Below are 20,630 nucleotides of genomic sequence, written 5' to 3' on the forward strand. Positions count from 1 at the left end.
TGCCGGTTCTTCTCTTTCCACTGGGATTCTCTGCCTCTAACCCTATTACAGGGGCTGAGTCACTGACTTACTGGTGTTCTTCCATGCCGTCCATGGGAGGGGTGCGTCACTTGAGTGGGTTGAGTCACTGACGTGGTCTTCCTGTCTGGGTTGGCGCCCCCCCCTTGGGTTGTGCCATGGCGGAGATTTTTGTGGGCTATACTCGGCCTTGTCTTCGGACGGTAAGTTGGTGGTTGTAGACATCCCTCTAGTGGTGTGGGGGCTGTGCTTTGGCAAAGTGGGTGGGGTTATATCCTGCCTGTTTGGCCATGTCCGGGGGTATCATCGGATGGGGCCAAAGTGTCTTCTGATCCCTCCTGTCTCAGCCTCCAGTATTTATGCTGCAGTAGTTTATGTGCCGGGGGGCTAGGGTCAGTCTGTTTCATCTGGAGTATTCTCTTGTCTTATCCGGTGTCCTGTGTGAATTTAAATATGCTCTCTCTAATTCTCTCTTTCTCTCTTTCTTTCTTTCTCTCGGAGGACCTGAGCCCTAGGACCATGCCTCGGGACTACCTGGCATGATGACTCCTTGCTGTCCCCAGTCCACCTGGCCATGCTGCTGCTCCAGTTTCAACTGTTCTGCCTGCGGCTACGGAACCCTGACCTGTTCACCGGACGTGCTTGTTGCACCCTCGACAACTACAATGATTATTATTATTTGACCATGCTGGTCATTTATGAACATTTTAACATCTTGACCATGTTCTGTTATAATATCCACCCGGCACAGCCAGAAGAGGACTGGCCACCCCTCATAGCCTGGTTCCTCTCTAGGTTTCTTCCTAGGTTTTTGGCCTTTCTAGGGAGTTTTTCCTAGGGAGTTTTTCCTAGCCACCGTGCCTCTTTCACATGCATTGCTTGCTGTTTGGGGTTTTAGGCTGGGTTTCTGTACAGCACTTTGAGATTTCAGCTGATATACGAAGGGCTATATAAATAAATTTGATTTGATTGAAGCAACATCTCAAGACATCAGTCAGGAAGTTAAAGCTTGGTCACAAATGGGTCTTCCAAATGGACAATGACCCCAAGCATACTTCCAAAGTTGTGGCAAAATGGCTTAAGGACAACAAAGTCAAGGTATTGGAGTGGCCATCACAAAGCCCTGTCCTCAATCCTATAGAAAATTTGTGGGCAGAACTGAAAAAGCGTGTGCGAGCAAAGAGGCCTACAAACCTGACTCAGTTATACCAGCCCTGTCATGAGGAATGGGCCAAAATTCAACCAACTTATTGTGGGAAGCTTGTGGAAGGCTACCCAAAACGTTTGGCCCAAGTTAAACAATTTAAAGGCAATGCTACCAAATACTAATTGAGTGTATGTAAACTTCTGACCCACTGTAAATGTGATGAAAGAAATAAAAGCTTAAATAAAATCACTCTCTACTATTATTCTGACATTTCACATTCTTAAAATAAAGTGGTGATCCTAACTGACCTAAGACAGGGAATTTTTACTAGGATTAAATGTCAGGAATTGTGAAAATCTGAGTTTAAATGTATTTGGCTAAGGTGTATGTAAACTTCCGACTTCAACTGTACATACCGCTTGGACGTTGTATTTGAGGAAGCGTGGACAGAGAGTGGGCTTGAATTGATTGGTGAAGTTCTCCTCTCCCAGACCCAGCTTCCCATGTCTCCCGTCCCCAAAGGTATAAGGAAGACCATTGTCTGAAACCATGACAACTACATGTCAGTCAGCTGACGCAAGCAATGTTATCATGGCAAATGGCAATGGAGTTCATTCATAAAATGCTAGTACCACTGTTGTATAAAACTTTGCACATTTTCTGAATTATAACTGTTTTGGGGTGAAAATTGTGTCCGCTAAGCCTGTTTACCTGTGATGACAGCAGTGTGGTTCTCCCCACACATCACCTGTCGTACTCGGCCCTTCCTGAAGTGATCCACCACTCTGGGCAGCCTCGCCTCAAAGATGAAGGTCCCCTGACCCAGCTGACCAAACTGACCCAGGCCAAAGGTGTACAGGTTTTCCTCTAGAGTCAAAACAAACCCAGCACTACATGGTTAACCCACTATCTCCTGATGCTTTGTGCCATAGAGAAAAACCCCAGACAGTTTCATTACGCATATAAAACATAAAAGTAGTACACAGCTACAATCAGGTACATCAAAATCTTATAACAATGAGCATTTAGACTTTACACAACCTAACTTCACTATTTGGATAAATACGAGCATTTTAAGGACACTTTCAAAGTGGGACCAAAACTTGTTCATGGGACATGCTGTAAGCCACAGCCTTGTGAGAGTCAACTGTCCATTAGCTGACACCAAGCTGCCTACCTGTCACAGCCACGGTGTGCCCGCCTCCACATGCCACCTGGGTCACCTGGTCTGTGATGCCCTTTACCAGCTGCGGCACGCGGTGTCCATCCAGCTGACCCGTGGCCAGGCCCAGTTTGCCGCTGTCGCGCTCCCCAAATGCGTACAGGCCCCCGTCAACTGTGACAAAAGAGATTCCCTGTTGATTAATAGCATTAACATATTTACCTATTTTTAAATCTATACATTATTCTACCAACCCAAGAAAAACGACATGTTCAGACACGATGGGGTAACTCCCTAATCCTACAAAGTTGTGGAATCATGTGACCTGCCACACTGACAGTGCTGAAGTAGGCTATGTCATTGTCCTCTCACCAGTGACGAAAGCAGAGTGGTAGTACCCACAGGACACTGGCCGACCCACAGTGACCTCCTGGGAGGTCAGGGCACTGCTCTCCTTCCCCAGGCCGATCTGACCCTCAGTGTTGTCACCCCACATGAACAGCGTCATACTCTCTACAACAAGGACATCATCACCGTGATTATTTCCAGCAAAAACCAGGTGAGGAGGAGCAACAGAAATATAGACAGTTGATAGTAAATTAGTGCAACTCTGGCCCATGAACTAAAAATGTAAAAATGTTTGTCATCAATATGAACCAGAAGACACTCAAAGTTGTAACTCAGAGATTGTGACTTATAACGGGAGAGTCTTACCTGTGAGGGCAGCAGAGGTGTTGGAGCCGGCAGCAAGCATTTTGATTGGTCCATGTGAACTGAAGAAGTCCACCAATTGGAAGGCTGTCCTCTCCTCACAGTCTGCCAGACCTAGCTGACCTTCGTTGTTTCCACCGGTAGAGTACACGCTTCCCCGAGCTGTGGACAGGACACATACATGAATCAGTCTCAGCTCTACTACAACAAGGATTATAATATAAAACGTTAAAGGCAAAAACTTAACTTTCTTGTGTTTGTTTGTTTGTGTTTGTATATATATATATATATACACCTATCTATCTATCACACACGGTCCAATGTTTTAGAAAACCCCTTGAATGCATAGGTGTTCTTATTTTTTTTTTTACTATTTTCTACATTGAAAAATAATTGTGAAGACATCAAAACTATGAAATAACACATATGGAATCATGTAGTAAACAAAAAAGTGTTAAAGACAATCAAAAATGTATTTTCTATTTTAGATTCTTCAAAGTAGCCACCCTATGCCTTGATGACAGCTTTGCACACTCTTGGCATTCTCTCAACCAGCTTCATGAGGTAGTCACCTGGAATGCATTTCAATTAACAGGTGTGCCTTGTTAAAAGTTAATTTGTGGAATTTATGTCCTTCTTAATGCGCTTGAGCCAATCAGTTGTTTTGTGACAAGGTATGGGTGGTATACAGAAGATGGCCCTATTTTGTAAAATACAAAGTCCATATTAAGGCAAGAACAGTTCAAATAAGCAAAAAGAAACGACAGTCCATCATTACTTTAAGACATGAAAGTCAGTCAATACGGAAAATGTCAAGAACGTTGGAAGTTACTTCAAGTGCAGTGGCAATGAGTAGGTGTGTCCAAACTTTTGATTGGTACTGTATGTATGTTATGTATGTACACTACCGTTCAAAAGTCTGGGGTCACTTAGAAATGTTCTTGTTTTTGAAAGAAAAGCACATTTTTTGTCCATTAAAATAACATCAAATTGATCAGAAATTCAGTGTATACATTGTTAATGTTGTAAATGACTATTGTAGCTGGAAATGGCTTATTTTTGATGGAATATCTACATAGGCGTACAGAGGCTCATTATCAGCAACCATCACTCCTGTGTTCCAATGGCACGTTGTGTTTGCTAATCCAAGTTTATAATTTTAAAAAGCTAATTGATCATTAGAAAACCCTTTTGCAATTATGTTAGCACAGCTGAAAACTGTTGTTCTGATTAAAGAAGCAATAAAACTGCCCTTCTTTAGACTTGTTGAGTATCTGGAGCAGTAAACTTTGTGGGTTCGATTACAGACTCAAAATGGCCAGAAACAAAGAACTTTCTTCTGAAACTCGGTAAAAGGCCTACTACTCCTTGCAGGACACAAAGAGTCAACTTTCACTTAGTAATATGATCATAATTTGGCATTTGGCATCATTTATATTGTACCTGTTGTCATAACTGTGTACTTACAAGTGTAAACTATAGTGTGATTTCTTCCACAGGCTGCAAGCCGCACATTTTGACTTCAAAGCTTACAGAAAGACAAGAATGAGAAAGACACCCATTTTCAGATTGCAATCAGCCACAATAGCAGTCCAACCCTCTCTTTCTCTCCTCTGCTGCCCTCCTGCTCAGGAGATTATTCCAGATTACAGACCCCTCCAGATTGGGATTACAGCAGTGACAAATCTCTCTTTGTCTCCTGCTACTAGTATACCCATTCACAATTTACAAAACAGCATCATCAACACTTAGTTTAAGCCACAGAAAATCCAACAAATTTTGTGGGGGAAAAACATCATGGGACATTTGATTTCAGTGGCTATATTGTCTGTTGTCGTCCCCCACTCCCTCTTGTCTAGTACATTCAAGGGGAGATAAGCAGCTGTGTATGACAGCAATACAAGAGAGTACTGCTTTTAAACCAAAACAAAGGGAGAGCAATTTAGACCCACCTTTCACACAAGTGGGCTTGTTCACCATGGTCTTTGATCCCAAACCCAGCTGACCCCAGTTGTTACTGCCAAACATGAAAAGCTTGCCATTCTCTGTTGAAAAATAAATAAATAAAACCACTTTAGAAAGCTACAGGAACAGCGACATTAATACTAATAGCAGCTGCAGTTGAGCAGCAGTTCATTTGCAGAAAAATGTATTTGAAACGTGTGATAGGGTGTCTTAGCAAATTCTTTTATCTTACTTCAGATGTTGCATGTTCTTCAGAATTGCAGGCCTATTTTCATATGACTCTGATCACTACTATCAATTTGAAAACGTAAATCAGTCATTGACCTGTTATCAATGCAGTGTGTTCATCCCCACAGGCGATTTTCAGAGGTACATCATTTTTCAGCCCAAATTTACTAGGGATGTTATCTGCAAATTTGCTTTTTCCAAAGGTGAAGACTGCTCCTGTTTCTGTTAGAACAAAAACAACATCGATCACATTTCAAATAGCTAGCTAGCCGGCTAATAATATACAGTCATGGCTAGATGGGATACAAATTGACGTCAAATGATGCATTTTAGCTAACCCTAACCCAACCTTTTAGTTTATAAATTTAACTAGGCAAGTCAGTTAACTACAAATTCTTATTTACAATGACCACCTACCCCGGCCAAACCCGGACGACGCTGGGCCAATTGTGCGCTGCCCTATGGGACTCCCAATCACGGCTGGATGTGATAGAGCCTGGATTCGAACCAGTGACTGTAGTGACACCTCTTGCACTAAGATGCATTGCGTTAGGCCGCTGCACCACTCGGGAGCCCGAAAAGTTCCAATACAGCCATTTTATTTTTTATCTCAATATCAAATAATTTCTGGGTAACAATGAAGTACCATAATTAATGTGATTGTTTTCAATTAAAATAGTCAAAAATAAACAAAAATAGTTAGCAAATACTAGCAATTTCTCAAACAATTTTACTAGGACTGTCGGTGTGGTCTGAATGGGGAGGGGAAAACTGAAAACTAGCTGTTATTGGCAGAGGTTTGGAACTCTTTCTTATGGTCTTTGGTCTTTTAACTAATTTACCCGCAAACTCCATCCCACCAAAGCAAGCTGAAATTACAAGTGTACTTTTTCAAACAGCTAAAACGGCATTGTCATAATTTCCACAATTTCACAGTATTATTGCAACCTCATAGTATGGAAATATACACTGCTCAAAAAAAATAAAGGGAACACTTAAACAACACAATGTAACTCCAAGTCAATCACACTTCTGTGAAATCAAACTCTCCACTTAGGAAGCAACACTGATTGACAATAAATTTCACATGCTGTTGTGCAAATGGAATAGACAACAGGTGGAAATTATAGGCAATTAGCAAGACACCCCCAATAAAGGAGTGGTTCTGCAGGTGAGGACCACAGACCACTTCTCAGTTCCTATGCTTCCTGGCTGATGTTTTGGTCACTTTTGAATGCTGGCGGTGCTTTCACTCTAGTGGTAGCATGAGATGGAGTCTACAACCCACACAAGTGGCTCAGGTAGTGCAGCTCATCCAGGATGGCACATCAATGCGAGCTGTGGCAAGAAGGTTTGCTGTGTCTGTCAGCGTAGTGTCCAGAGCATGGAGGCGCTACCAGGAGACAGGCCAGTACATCAGGAGACGTGGAGGAGGCCGTAGGAGGGCAACAACCCAGCAGCAGGACCGCTACCTCCGCCTTTGTGCAAGGAGGAGCAGGAGAAGCACTGCCAGAGCCCTGCAAAATGACCTCCTGCAGGCCACAAATGTGCATGTGTCTGCTCAAACAGTCAGAAACAGACTCCATGAGGGTGGTATGAGGGCCCGACGTCCACAGGTGGGGGTTGTGCTTACAGCCCAACACCGTGCAGGACGTTAGTCATAGCAGATAATATTCTAATTTTTGGTGACTTTAACATTCACATGGAAAAGTCCACAGACCCACTCCAAAAGGCTTTCGGAGCCATCATCGACTCAGTGGGTTTTGTCCAACATGTCTCTGGACCTACTCACTGCCACAGTCATACTCTGGACCTAGTTTTGTCCCATGGAATAAATGTTGTGGATCTTAATGTTTTTCCTCATAATCCTGGATTATCGGACCACCATTTTATTGCGTTTACAATTGCAACAAATAATCTGCTCAGACCCCAACCAAGGAAGATTAAAAGTCGTGTTATAAATTCTCAGACAACCCAAAGATTCCTTGATGCCCTTCCAGACTCCCTCTGCCTACCCAAGGACGTCAGAGGACAAGAATCAGTTAACCACCTGACCGAGGAACTCAATTCAACCTTGCGCAATACCCTAGATGCAGTTGCACCCCTAAAAATTAAAAACATCTGTCATAAGAAACTAGCTCCCTGGTATACAGAAAATACACGAGGTCTGAAGCAAGCTTCCAGAAAATTGGAACGGAAATGGCGCCACACTAAACTGGAAGTCTTCCGACTAGCTTGGAAAGACAGTACCGTGCAGTATCGAAGAGCCCTCACTGCTGCACAATCACCCTATTTTTCCAACTTAATTGAGGAAAATAAGAACAATCCGAAATTTCTTTTTGACACTGTCGCAAAGCTAACTAAAAAGCAGCATTCGCAAATGGAGGATGGCTTTCACTTCAGCAGTAATAAATTTATGAACTTTTTTGAGGAAAAGATCATGATCATTAGAAAGCAAATTACGGACTCCTCTTTAAATCTGGGTATTCCTCCAGGGCTTCATTGTCCAGAGTCTGCACAACTCTGCCAGGACCTTGGCTCAAGGGAGATACTAAAGTGTTTTAGTACTATATCTCTTGACACAATGATGAAAATAATCATGGCCTCCAAACCCTCAAGCTGCATACTGGACCCTATTCCAACTAAACTACTGAAAGAGCTGCTTCCTGTGCTTGGCCCTCCTATGTTGAACATAATAAACGGCTCTCTATCCACCGGATGTGTACCAAGCTCACTAAAAGTGGCAGTAATAAAGCCTCTCTTGAAAAAGCCGAATCTTGACCCAGAAATTATAAAAAACTATCGGCCTATATCGAATCTTCCATTCCTCTCAAAAATTTTAGAAAAAGTTGTTGCGCAGCAACTCACTGCCTTCCTGAAGACAAACAATGTATACGAAACGCTTCAGTCTGGTTTTAGACCCCATCATAGCACTGAGACTGCACTTGTGAAGGTGGTAAATGACCTTTTAATGACGTCAGACCGAGGCTCTGCATCTGTCCTCATGCTCCTAGATCTTAGTGCCGCTTTTGATACCATCGATCACCACATTCTTTTGGAGAGATTGGAAACCCAAATTGGTCTACATGGACAAGTTCTGGCCTGGTTTAGATCTTATCTGTCGGAAAGATATCAGTTTGTCTCTGTGAATGGTTCGTCCTCTGACAAATCAATTGTAAATTTCGGTGTTCCTCAAGGTTCCGTTCTAGGACCACTATTGTTTTCACTATATATTTTACCTCTTGGGGATGTCATTCGAAAAACATAATGTTAAATTTCACTGCTATGCGGACGACACACAGCTGTACATTTCAATGAAACATGGTGAAGCCCCAAAATTGCCCTCGCTAGAAGCCTGTGTTTCAGACATAAGGAAGTGGATGGCTGCAAATTTTCTACTTTTAAACTCGGACAAAACAGAGATGCTTGTCCTAGGTCCCAAGAAACAAAGAGATCTTCTGTTCAATCTGACAATTAATCTGGATGGTTGTACAGTCGTCTCAAATAAAACTGTGAAGGACCTCGGCGTTACTCTGGACCCTGATCTCTCTTTTGAAGAACATATCAAGACTGCTTCAAGGACAGCTTTTTTCCATCTACGTAACATTGCAAAAATCAGAAACTTTCTGTCCAAAAATGACGCAGAAAAATTAATCCATGCTTTTGTTACTTCTAGGCTCGACTACTGCAATGCTCTACTTTCCGGCTACCCGGATAAAGCACTAAATAAACTTCAGTTAGTGCTAAATACGGCTGCTAGAATCCTGACTAGAACCAAAAAATTTGATCATATTACTCCAGTGCTAGCTTCCCTACACTGGCTTCCTGTTAAGGCAAGGGCTGATTTCAAGGTTTTACTGCTAACCTACAAAGCATTACATGGGCTTGCTCCTACCTATCTTTCCGATTTGGTCCTGCCGTACATACCTACACGTACGCTACGGTCACAAGACGCAGGCCTCCTAATTGTCCCTAGAATTTCTAAGCAAACGGCTGGAGGTAGGGCTTTCTCCTATAGAGCTCCATTTTTATGGAATGGTCTGCCTACCCATGTGAGAGACGCAGACTCAGTCTCAACCTTTAAGTCTTTACTGAAGACTTATCTCTTCAGTAGGTCCTATGATTAAGTATAGTCTGGCCCAGGAGTGTGAAGGTGAACGGAAAGGCTGGAGCAACGAACCGCCCTTGCTGTCTCTGCCTTGTCGGTTCCCCTCTTCCCACTGGGATTCTCTGCCTCTAACCCTTTTACAGGGGCTGAGTCACTGACTTACTGGTGTTCTTCCATGCCGTCCATGGGAGGGGTGCGTCACTTGAGTGGGTTGAGCCACTGACGTGGTCTTCCTGTCTGGGTTGGCGCCCCCCCCTTGGGTTGTGCCGTGGCGGACATCTTTGTGGGCTATACTCGGCCTTGTCTTCGGACGGTAAGTTGGTGGTTGTAGATATCCCTCTAGTGGTGTGGGGGCTGTGCTTTGGCAAAGTGGGTGGGGTTATATCCTGCCTGTTTGGCCCTGTCCGGGGGTATCATCGGATGGGGCCACAGTGTCTTCTGATCCCTCCTGTCTCAGCCTCCAGTATTTATGCTGCAGTAGTTTATGTGTCGGGGGGCTAGGGTCAGTCTGTTACATCTGGAGTATTCTCGTCTTATCCGGTGTCCTGTGTGAATGTAAATATGCTCTCTCTAATTCTCTCTTTCTTTCTTTCTTTCTCTCGGAGGACCTGAGCCCTAGGACTACCTGGCATGATGACTCCTTGCTGTCCCCAGTCCACCTGGCCATGCTGCTGCTCCAGTTTCAACTGTTCTGCCTGCGGCTACGGAACCCTGACCTGTTCACCGGACGTGCTTGTTGCACCCTCGACAATTACTATGATTATTATTATTTGACCATGCTGGTCATTTACGAACATTTTAACATCTTGACCATGTTCTGTTATAATATCCACCTGGCACAGCCAGAAGAGGACTGGCCACCCCTCATAGCCTGGTTCCTCTCTAGGTTTCTTCCTAGGTTTTTGGCCTTTCTCAGGAGTTTTTCCTAGGGAGTTTTTCCCAGCCACCGTGCTTCTTTCACATGCATTGCTTGCTGTTTGGGGTTTTAGGCTGGGTTTCTGTACAGCACTTTGAGATTTCAGCTGATGTACGAAGGGCTATATAAATACATTTGATTTGATTTGATTTGATTTGCCAGAGAACACCAAGATTGGCAAATTCGCCACTGGCGCCCTGTGCTCTTCACAGATGAAAGCAGGTTCACACTGAGCATGTGACAGACGTGACAGAGTCTGGAGACGCCGTGGAGAACGTTCTGCTGCCTGCAACATCCTCCAGCATGACCGGTTTGGCGGTGGGTCAGTCATGGTGTGGGGTGGCATTTCTTTGGGGGGCCGCACAGCCCTCCATGTGCTCGCCAGAGGTAGCCTGACTGCCATTAGGTACCGAGATGAGATCCTCAGACCCCTTGTGAGACCATATGCTGGTGCGGTTGGCCCTGGGTTCCTCCTAATGCAAGACAATGCTAGACCTCATGTGGCTGGAGTGTGTCAGCAGTTCCTGCAAGAGGAAGGCATTGATGCTATGGACTGGCCCACCCGTTCCCCAAACCTGAATATATATTTATAAAACACTGGGAAATCAAGTTGTTGGCTGCACTGGCCCTTTAACCCAATTCTCATAACCTGCTACTCAAAGTTCACTCTGATATAAAATGTATCCCATCTAGTCCAAACAATAATACACCACTAGAAGCTAATTTAGCTAGCTTACTACCTGTTAACCACATTATCAAAGTCTGGCTATAACACCTAACTCTCGAAGTCCTCCTGACTTCACAGTTAGCCTGGACGAGGTTAACTGGCCTATTAGACTATGTTTGTGGAGCCTATGCCCCCTTTGGTTGCTAAGATCTTTCCCTTGCGGGTTCACGATAAGTTGCAATCTCAAGCATCTCACATGGAACACCAGCCTGTAAATTCTGTTACCAGTCTGTGAACTCTTTTCACACCTTGTCAGATGATCACATGAACTTTAGTCACTCTCCAAAATCACAGGAAAACGAAGATATGTAAAAAAATAATAATAAAAGATGGCTTCGTCAGCATTAGCGAATGCTTGGCTTAATTTGTGGATTCATTTCTTTCCAATAGTTGTACCCCTAATAGTTAAAAAAAAAATTTAAGAGCAATAAATAGGCTTTGTCTTTAAACCAGTATTATAATGTTTTTGTAACGACTTTCACATAAAATGCAACACGTATTTTTAAATGATTCATTGACTTTGTAACACCTGTTATATACACCGCATAATAATCATTGATCACGGTTTTCACAGTAACCCGTGAACCCCGCCAGACGGCGCATGGAGAGGTCCGAGGCCTGTAGAATCACCTGCAGCTCATTCATTTACGGCCAGTGAGGAGAGAGCGACTGCGCTGTGAAAGACTGCGGGTGGATCAACTGAACCAACGAAGCCCAGTGGAGAATCACAGCAACGCAGCCCCGCTGAAAACCCAGCGCCCCATTTTACTGGAGAATGGCATCAAGAAGAATGGAGACCAAACCAGTGATAACCTGCCTCAAAACGCTCCTCGTCGTCTATTCCTTCGTGTTTTGGGTAAGCAGACATGACAAAGCGATAGTTTATTGACGTCCTCGTCGTCCTAAATGTCATATGTAGGTAATAATCTAGTTTGTAAACGGTATGATTGAGTTTGTAAACGGTATGATTGAATAGTTTACGTTGAAAAAAACGGATGTTGTGCCGTGCGCACAAGCTGCTGCCTTGGAACAAGCGCATGTGTATTAGTGGGCGCGCTGTGTGGACCGTTATCTTTATTATACGATAGCATTATTATAACGTTTGAGTTTTTTTCTTCTGTAGGCTAGGAAATATATTTGTATCAAGTGGGCTATAAATATTGAAACAAATGTTGATTATGTGAAATGTCGTTAATATTTTTTCGCTAATGCTGACGAAGCCATCTTTTACATTTTTTATTATTATTATTATTATTTTTTTTACATATCTTCGTTTTCCTGTGATTTTCTAAGTGGATAACATAACATTCGCATGCTATTGTAAGAATGTTAAGAATAGTCCAACAGGTAACCTAATCAACATCTGGTCACACTTTATTTGGATAGTCCGGATTTTCCATCTGTAGATGTTCTACAGATGGTCATACTGTCAACAAACTATCTGTTGATAAGCAACTGCTTCATAAGGGTTAGGGTTAGGGCTAGGATAAGGTTTAGGGCTAGTGCTAAGGTTAGGGTTAGTAGATAGCTAGTTGAAATGTTACTGATAGCCTGTAGATAATCTGTAGAGCATCTACAGATGGACTATCCAAATAATGTGATACCCAACATCCTTGCATCTAATGGTGGCAGGTTCTCAAAGTACCATGATGGACACTGTGCACATTAAAGCAAATGTGTAAACTCTCCTGTAGCACCACCCCAATTGGTTGAATGATGTGTGTGAGACAGACAGAGTACTGTTTGGGTGTTATGCCTCTTATTTATTGAGATAGCCTATACTTGTCTCACTGTATTGGATGAATGATCTTATTGCTTTACAGGAAGGAAAGGGGTAAGTTACCCAGGTTGTAATCAAAGGCCAGTAGTCTACAGCTATTTTAGCACAGGGCTGGGCATGCCCTCTCTCTGCATTTACATACATGGGTCCATATGGAATATATGCTTGTGATGGATGAGAGTAGGCGTGGCTCAGTCAGTCCCATAGGTTAGTGGGGCTGGAGTCCCTTACACAAGGCATAGCTGTCATACTTGAGTAAAAGTAAAGATACCCTAATAGAAAATGTCTCAAGTAAAGTGAAAGTCACTCAGTAAAAAATATACTTAAGTATTAAAAGTAAATGCAATTGCTAAAATGTACTTAAGTATCAAAAGTAAAAGTATAAACCATTTCAAATTCCTTATTTTAAACAAACCAGACTGATAGCTAGAGGCCGTTATTGTAAATAATAATTAGTTTTTAACTGACTTGCCTAGTTAAATAAATGCCTAGTTAAATAAATGCCTAGTTAAATAATGGTTAAATTTAAAAAAGGTGCTACCGTTCTTATTGGAGCATCAGTGAGGCAGTTAGGCAGAACCCACACCTCCCATCAGCGAACACATATTTCCAGCTCTAATCTCATCCATCCATCCATCCATTCATCCATCCATCCATCCATCCCTCCATCCATCCATCCCATCTACTATGTCTGTGACCCACATTCTCTGTGTCTGCGTCCCAAATGGCACCCTATTCCCATATATAGTGCACTACTTTTAACCAGGACCAGTGTCCCTCAACCCCTTCTCCATCCGTGGCCATGGGGGTCTGACTAATACCTTGCTACCCTCTGTGCAGTCCATATCTGCAAGGGGACATACAGATGAAATAGGCTTTCACGTCATCTCACAGGATTACAGCATGTGTCGTCACAGGATCAACCATGATTTCTCAGGAGGAGGTTTTTGTCACCTCCTATGTAGTGAATGAAAGGATGGTGATGGTGGTGGTGGTTAGGGGAGAGGGGATTTGACAGACACCTCACAAGTCCTCAACTGGCAGCTTCATTAAATAGTACCGCAAAACACCAGTCTCAATGTCAACAGTGAAGAGGCAACTCCGGGATGCTGGCCTTCCAGGCAGAGCTGCAAAGAAAAAGCCATATCTCAGACTGGCCAATAAAAAGAAAAGATTAAGATCGGCAAAAGAACACAGACACTGGACAGAGGAACTCTGCCTAGAAGGCCAGCATCCCAGATTCTCCTCTTCAGTGTTGACACTGAGACTAGTGTTTTGCGGTACTATTTAATGAAGCTGCCAGTTGAGGACTTGTGAGGTGTCTGTTTCTCAAACTAGAAGAAAGTTCTTTGTTTCTGGCCATTTTGAGCCTGTAATCGAACCCACAAATGCTGATGCTCCAGATACTCAACTAGTCTAAAGAAGACCAGTTTTATTGCTTCTTCAATCAGCACAACAATTTTCAGCTGTGCTAACAATTGCAAAAGGGTTTTCTAATGATCAATTAGCCTTTTAAAATGATAAACTTGGATTAGCTAACACAATGTGCAATTGGAACACAGGAGTGATGGTTGCTGAAAATAAGCCTCTGTACGCCTATGTAGATATTCCATTAAAAATCAGCCATTTCCAGCTACAATAGTCCTTTACAACATTAACAATGTCTACACTGTATTTCTGATCAATTTGATGTTATTTTAATGGACAAAAAATGTGCTTTTGTTTCAAAACAAGGACATTTCTAAGTGACCCCAAACTTTTGTTACTGTAGTGTATTCATACTTGGGTTATCACTTTTCAACAGAAAAATTTAAAAAATCACTGGAGGACGTCTTTAAGGAGTACATCGACTACAGGGCATTACCACTTAGACTGTGATTGAACAGAAAGACCCACTCCAATGAGATGAATTGCTCAGATTATATGTAGTGGACCGGTATTGTCTTCACTCTGGGATGCAACATTACAATACAAGAATGTGGAGGGAGTCGGATACAAATAAAATTGACTCGTTCATCATGACACAATAGGACCTGTAATCGTAGTTCTGATCACATTTTCTCCCCATTCAATTTTGACATGTTATTCTCTGTGTTTATTGGCTTCTTGAAGTTGGGTTGGGCTTTGGAGGGATGTTTGATGTTATAGGTCCTATGCACAGCGCAACAGCAACAACCTACGTATGTATCTTATTGAATATTATAAACCGGGTGGTTTGAGCCCTGAATGCTGATTGTCTGAAACACCGTAAACCACGGGTATGACAAAAAAGTACATTTTACTGTTCTAATTAAGTTGGTAACCAGTTTATAATAGCAATAAGGCACCTCTGGGGTTTGTGGTATATTGCCAATATACCACGGCTAACGGCTGTATCCAGAACAGCCCTTACCCGTGGTATAATGGCCATATAACACACCCCATTGTGCCTTATTGCTTAAACAACCAAACCAGACCCACCCACCCTGACCCAGCCAGCCACCCTGACCCATCCGCCCTGACCCATCCGCCCTGACCCATCCACCCTGACCCACCCACCCACCCGGCCTGACCCATCTGCCCTTACCCATCCGCCCTGACCCATCCACCCTGACCCACCCACCCACCTTGACCCACACTGACCCACCTGCCCTGACGCACCCGCCCTGACCGATCCGCCCTGACCCACCTGCCCTGATCCATCCGCCCTGACCCATTCACCCTGATCCACTCAACCTGACCCATCCACCCTGGCCCACCCACCCACCCTGACGCGCCCACCCACCCACCCTGACCCATCCACCCTGACGCTCCTACCATGATGCACCCACCCTGACCCACCCAGCCTGACGCACCCACCCACCCACCCACCCTGACCCATCCACCCTGGCCCAGCCACCCACCCACCCTACCTGACGCTCCCACCATGATGCACCCACCCACCCAGCCAGCCACCCGCTGCAGCTATACTTGTATTAAAATAGACCCATTCCTTCTCCAACAAGCAGACTCCATTGATGTTGACCAGAGGGCCACTTAGACAAAGAAAGCCATATGGCCTGCTTAACTAAACATATTAGAGGCTGTTTTCCTCCCCAGCCAGACAGACAGATGTACGAGGATGGACTGCAGAGAGAGATAGATAAACAGAGACCGGAGGAGACAGGATGAGACAGGATGAGACAGAGTGCCACTGCTCTGCTGTCTTACTTGTTTTGAGAGCTTGGCAGGGGGAGGTTGTTTGAGGGCTTGGCAGGGGGAGGTTGTTTGAGAGCTTGGCAGGGGGAGGTTGTTTGAGGCAGCTCAGCTGTCATTCTACTCTGGGTGCCTACTCTTTTTGTCTCTAACTTCTATGCCAAGAGCTCCAACCCCAACAATGGTACACTCTTAGAAAAAAGTGTTCCAAAGGCGTTTTGTGGCTGTACCCATAGGAGAACCCTTTTTGGTTCCAGGTAGAACTATTTTGGGTTCCATGTAGATGGAACCTAAAAGGGTTCTACCTGGAACCAAAAGGGGTTCATCAAAAGGTTCTCTTATGGGGACAGCCGAATAACCTTTTTTGTTCTAGATAGCACCTTTATTTCTAAGAGTGTACCTAGAGCCTGGCTATCAATCTGTTATTTTCTGCTGTTGCCTGGACCAGTACCAGAAAGGTTCTTTGCATGATTACTGTGAGAGTATCTGACAAATTGGGCATAATTACTCAGCACTTCTCACTCTGTTTGTCACATTGTAATAAACCAAGGGCTTAGCATTGTGTAACGTACACGCCGGGAGTCAGCAAACAGGTGAAGAAGGTGATTTTAATAAAGAACCGAAGCAAATGAACAAACATGACGTGAGAGAAAACAATAACACCTAGTGACTGGAGACAACTGAGGGATAAATGAAGGGGGAGCAATCAAGGAGAACTATCAGCAGGTGTGCGCAATGTGGGTTGCCAGGACCGGTGGTTAGTAGACCGGTGACGTCGCCCGGCAGAGGGAGGGCATGACACATTATTAGATTTACTACTGTTATTTTGGAGAAATATCGTTTTGGGTACAAGACTGTCAGTGTCAAGACAACAAATAACTTTTATTTTGAAATAATGTTTTGCACAAGCACCTTTTAACCGTCTAATTAACCTGATAATAACGTGTAACTCTGCTCTCTAACATGGTAGCTGGTTCATAGGCTTCATTTAGGGCCAGGCTGCCTGTCATTTCCTCAATTAAGATTTCTGCAGGGACTGAAGATTGACCTAGTTGTCGTTAGGTTCGAGTTGTAAGTGTACACCGTCACCATTGGCCAGACTTATTTTTATGGGTTGGTTTTCAACTTGTACACTCTTAGAAAAAAATGTGCTATCTGGAACCAAAATGGGTTCTTCGGCTGTCCCCATAAGAGAACCCTTGGAAGAACTCATTTTGGTTCCAGGTAGAACTCTTTTGGGTTCCATGTAGAACTATTTCCACAAAGGGTTCTACATGGAACCCAAAAGAGTTCTCCCTGGAACCAAAAATGGTTCTCCTCTGGGGACAGCCGCAGAGCCCTTATGGAACCCTTCTTTCCAAGAGTGTAAAATGGTGTGATTTTATGGATAACATTTATGTTTTCAAATCCACTCAGGCCATACCCTTTTGCAGAGTTTCTCCCCTTCATATACACGTTTTCTATGAACTATACCTTGAAGGTAGCTTGAAGACTGTGCGTATATTTGCTGAAACAAGCCTACAGATGCAGTACATTGATAGACAATCCCATAGCCTCTTGGTATTAGGCTTCTCTGTGTAGTAGGAACAGCAGCTTGTTCAGTAGGCTAAGAACAGACGCCCTAAGACTTGGCCTAATTCATGCTGTGGATGCATATTATTAATGCCCAGATGGGAATAAGAAGCATAATGTATTGTGTGTTTTGTGTTCCCTCTGTAGCAGGCTTTTGTTGGGGCTTATTCCTCTGAGAATGTGATTGTGCGTCTTATTGTACAGCATTTAAATGACTGAGCTCAGCTAAAGTTATTTCTAAATAATCATAGGAAATTGGCTAGGCTGCCATCTGAGCAAAGACATCAGATCAATATTCAATTTTGGCTCATATATCATTGTCAACAAACGTGAATTCAACTTCAAATAAATACTTTAAAAAAAAAAAACTAATGTTGATTCTGTGTTAAAATATGGGTTAAAATGTCTTCAAGAGAAGATGAAAAACAAGGAGTTAAAACTTTTACCCATCTACTTCAGCCAGCTAGAAGGATGGTTAACAGAGACAAACAGTTGCACCAGCCCAGCACACATCTCCCAGGCAACCGTATCAGTAGTCGCCTCCTTGTCCACTCTGTTAGTGCTGCTCATACAAATGTGGGATCTTCATTTGAGCCAGTTTGATACAGCAGGATAATAATCCTGCAGCAACAGGAAATGTGAATTATTATGTGGATTATAATTAATGGACATTTTTGTAGGGGTTAATACATTTTTTCCTAAGGGAAAATTGGAAAAGTGGAAATTACAAACTTCAGAAGCCTTTTAACCCTGAAATTCACTACAAGAAAGGCGTCCTGCAACAGGTTAATCAAATTAAGATCCTCCATTTATATGTTACTAAGTATTCATTACAAATCCCCCTCAACGCTATCATCATCTCCACCGTCTGGTGGACTCCCTCCTCAGACCGACATTAGCCTAGCTAGCTCACCTCTGTCTGAATCCCATTACTGAAGCCCTCAAGAGGAAGAGGAAGCAACCTCTGGTCTCCAGGCTGAAAGCTAGGCCTTAGAAGCTCCAGCTAAAGCTTACAATGTGTAAGGCTTAGCCGCGGCTGTGTTAGCGAACGGGTAATGCATTAAATCTGTCTGATAGGAGCTGCCTGGATCTGATCTGGATCTGGCCTGGCACTGCTTAGTCACATTGGTTGCTTGGCGACAGCATTTACACTGGTCCAAAGGTCACTTATTTTCTTCTCAGAAAGGGAAAACAACGTAAATGGGGCAATCTGCAGTTGCAACATTCATTTTTTAACTCCTAAATTAATGATATGTACCCATTGATTTGTGAAGAATATAACTCATAAAAAAGCCTCATGAGGTTCGTTCAACTGTCGTACCCCGTCAGAACCCGCAATAAAACCTTGTTTTACTCCAATGTTTGTAAACAAAGTAAATGTAAACAAACACTATAAAGCCTCAAAACATGGTTAAAATTATACTTTTGATATGAGTCATTTTGCATACATAGCTCTGTCTATTAATTTGAGAGTGGTTACATTTCTCCAGCAACACCCCTCAGCTTTTTACCGAAACAGTGGCGGGGTACACACTTTGTTATTGTTTCAACTGCGGATTGACCCTTTTAAAGGGTAAAACACTGGGAGAGTGAAGGTTACAGGGGAATTGAATGAATAAGACCTCACCTCCCTTGCAGAAGAGATGATTAGTAAAAGAGCCTAAGGCCTACAGTAACACTACACAAGAGACTGAAGAAAGTAAGGGATTTAGAGTGATGAACTTCTGGTCTCGGTGTGTATAGATCTCTCCGGGCAGCCGGCAAACTGCCCATCACTGAGGCAGCTAGAAAATATCTCATTAAGAACTTCCCTTCAGACTTCCAACCGAGTGGGGTTCAAAGGTCAAATAGCCACAGAGGTCATCCAGTCCTGGCCATCCAACCAATTAGTCTGTGATTGAGGAATTCCAAGGTGGCTGAAAATTCCAGTAATTGTGTGGTGTGTTAGATTTAGAACCAATAGACGTTGAACAAACAGTGTCTCTGACTCTTAGTCAGGGCTTTACATGTTGCTGGTAATGAAATATGGCCTAAAATTAGCCTGCAGTCAGGGAGGAGGTGCTGAATGCTTTGGATTGACTTTGATCGCTCGCCATAATTCCCTATGTGTGAGTGAACACAGTAGAGTGAGTAGGCAGATGTTAGCATCTCAGCTATGTTCAGCATGTGGTGATTTGGACGCTCACCCAACAAACGCATTCTCAATGGCTAGGTCATTTAACTCTTTCACATCGCTACTGATTGTCATTATGGGAAATGTACAGTAGTTTAACAGTTCGCTTGTCACAAATCAACACTCTGGATGAGCATTATATTGTAGACTAGTGATCACTATAGATTCAGCTGTAGACCTACAGACAATATGCACTGCAGTGTTGTTGTAGCATATGTCCTCCATTGTTGACGATTTAAAGCCATATATCCAAATCTGTATTGCTTTGAAAGCAGACCTTTAAACCTCTTGCACCTGGCCTTTAATCCTTTGTTTTGCCTCTTTATCTTTTAAAACATGTGTTCCTTGTAGTAGATACACTATTTTTGCATGAATTTAGATCCATTTCAGAGATTGAGTTGTTTTTTGTCATACTCGACCAACTCCCAGAACTAGCCTCTAAGGCAAACTCAGAAGGCCATAGCTAATGCATGGCTGTGTGAGGTTAGGCAAGTGGCCGGCCAGGGGCAAGGCTAGTTATGGCTGGGGGTTGCTTGATCCCCCAATAAGTGATGTGGCATTCATAGGGGATCTTGCTATTCCCTGGTCTAGTAGGAAGGCTATATCCGACAGGAAGACATTAAACATGAGTCATTGTTGACCCGTGGACCAATGACAGTGAGCCGCTGGATCAGGGGGAATATTAAGTGCACTGATGTCTGTTTGCCTGTCTGATGGCGTGAGAGTGTTACCGTGCTTCACGTCTTTAACATGCATGTAGTGCTCAGCTCACACATTAAGTTTGGCTTTCCTGCAAAGCCATCAGGTGACTGTAATATGTCATATGTAATATACCTTATGACTAAAAATAATTGCAACAAACGAATCAATAAAGACTATAAGCTGAATCACTATGGTGCCCTTCAAAAGACTTTTAAACAAGACGATATCCTCCTCCAGATAGCCAACT

At 43.3% G+C, this 20,630-nt stretch overlaps 1 protein-coding gene across 1 annotated transcript in view; it reads left to right on the plus strand.

Annotated features, from left to right (window-relative positions):
• Nucleotides 1-11,573: 11,573 nt before the first annotated feature.
• Nucleotides 11,574-20,630, plus strand: part of LOC115179836 (tetraspanin-7) — a 37,347-nt gene continuing 28,290 nt past the window's right edge. The window contains exon 1 of the mRNA XM_029741664.1: nt 11,574-11,838. Coding sequence (XP_029597524.1) covers nt 11,758-11,838 — 81 coding nt within the window. The 5' untranslated portion in view covers nt 11,574-11,757. The remainder of the gene's footprint in view (nt 11,839-20,630) is intronic.

Source organism: Salmo trutta, chromosome 39 (genome assembly GCF_901001165.1).
Source record: "Salmo trutta chromosome 39, fSalTru1.1, whole genome shotgun sequence".
Classification (NCBI taxonomy): Eukaryota; Metazoa; Chordata; class Actinopteri; order Salmoniformes; family Salmonidae; genus Salmo; species Salmo trutta.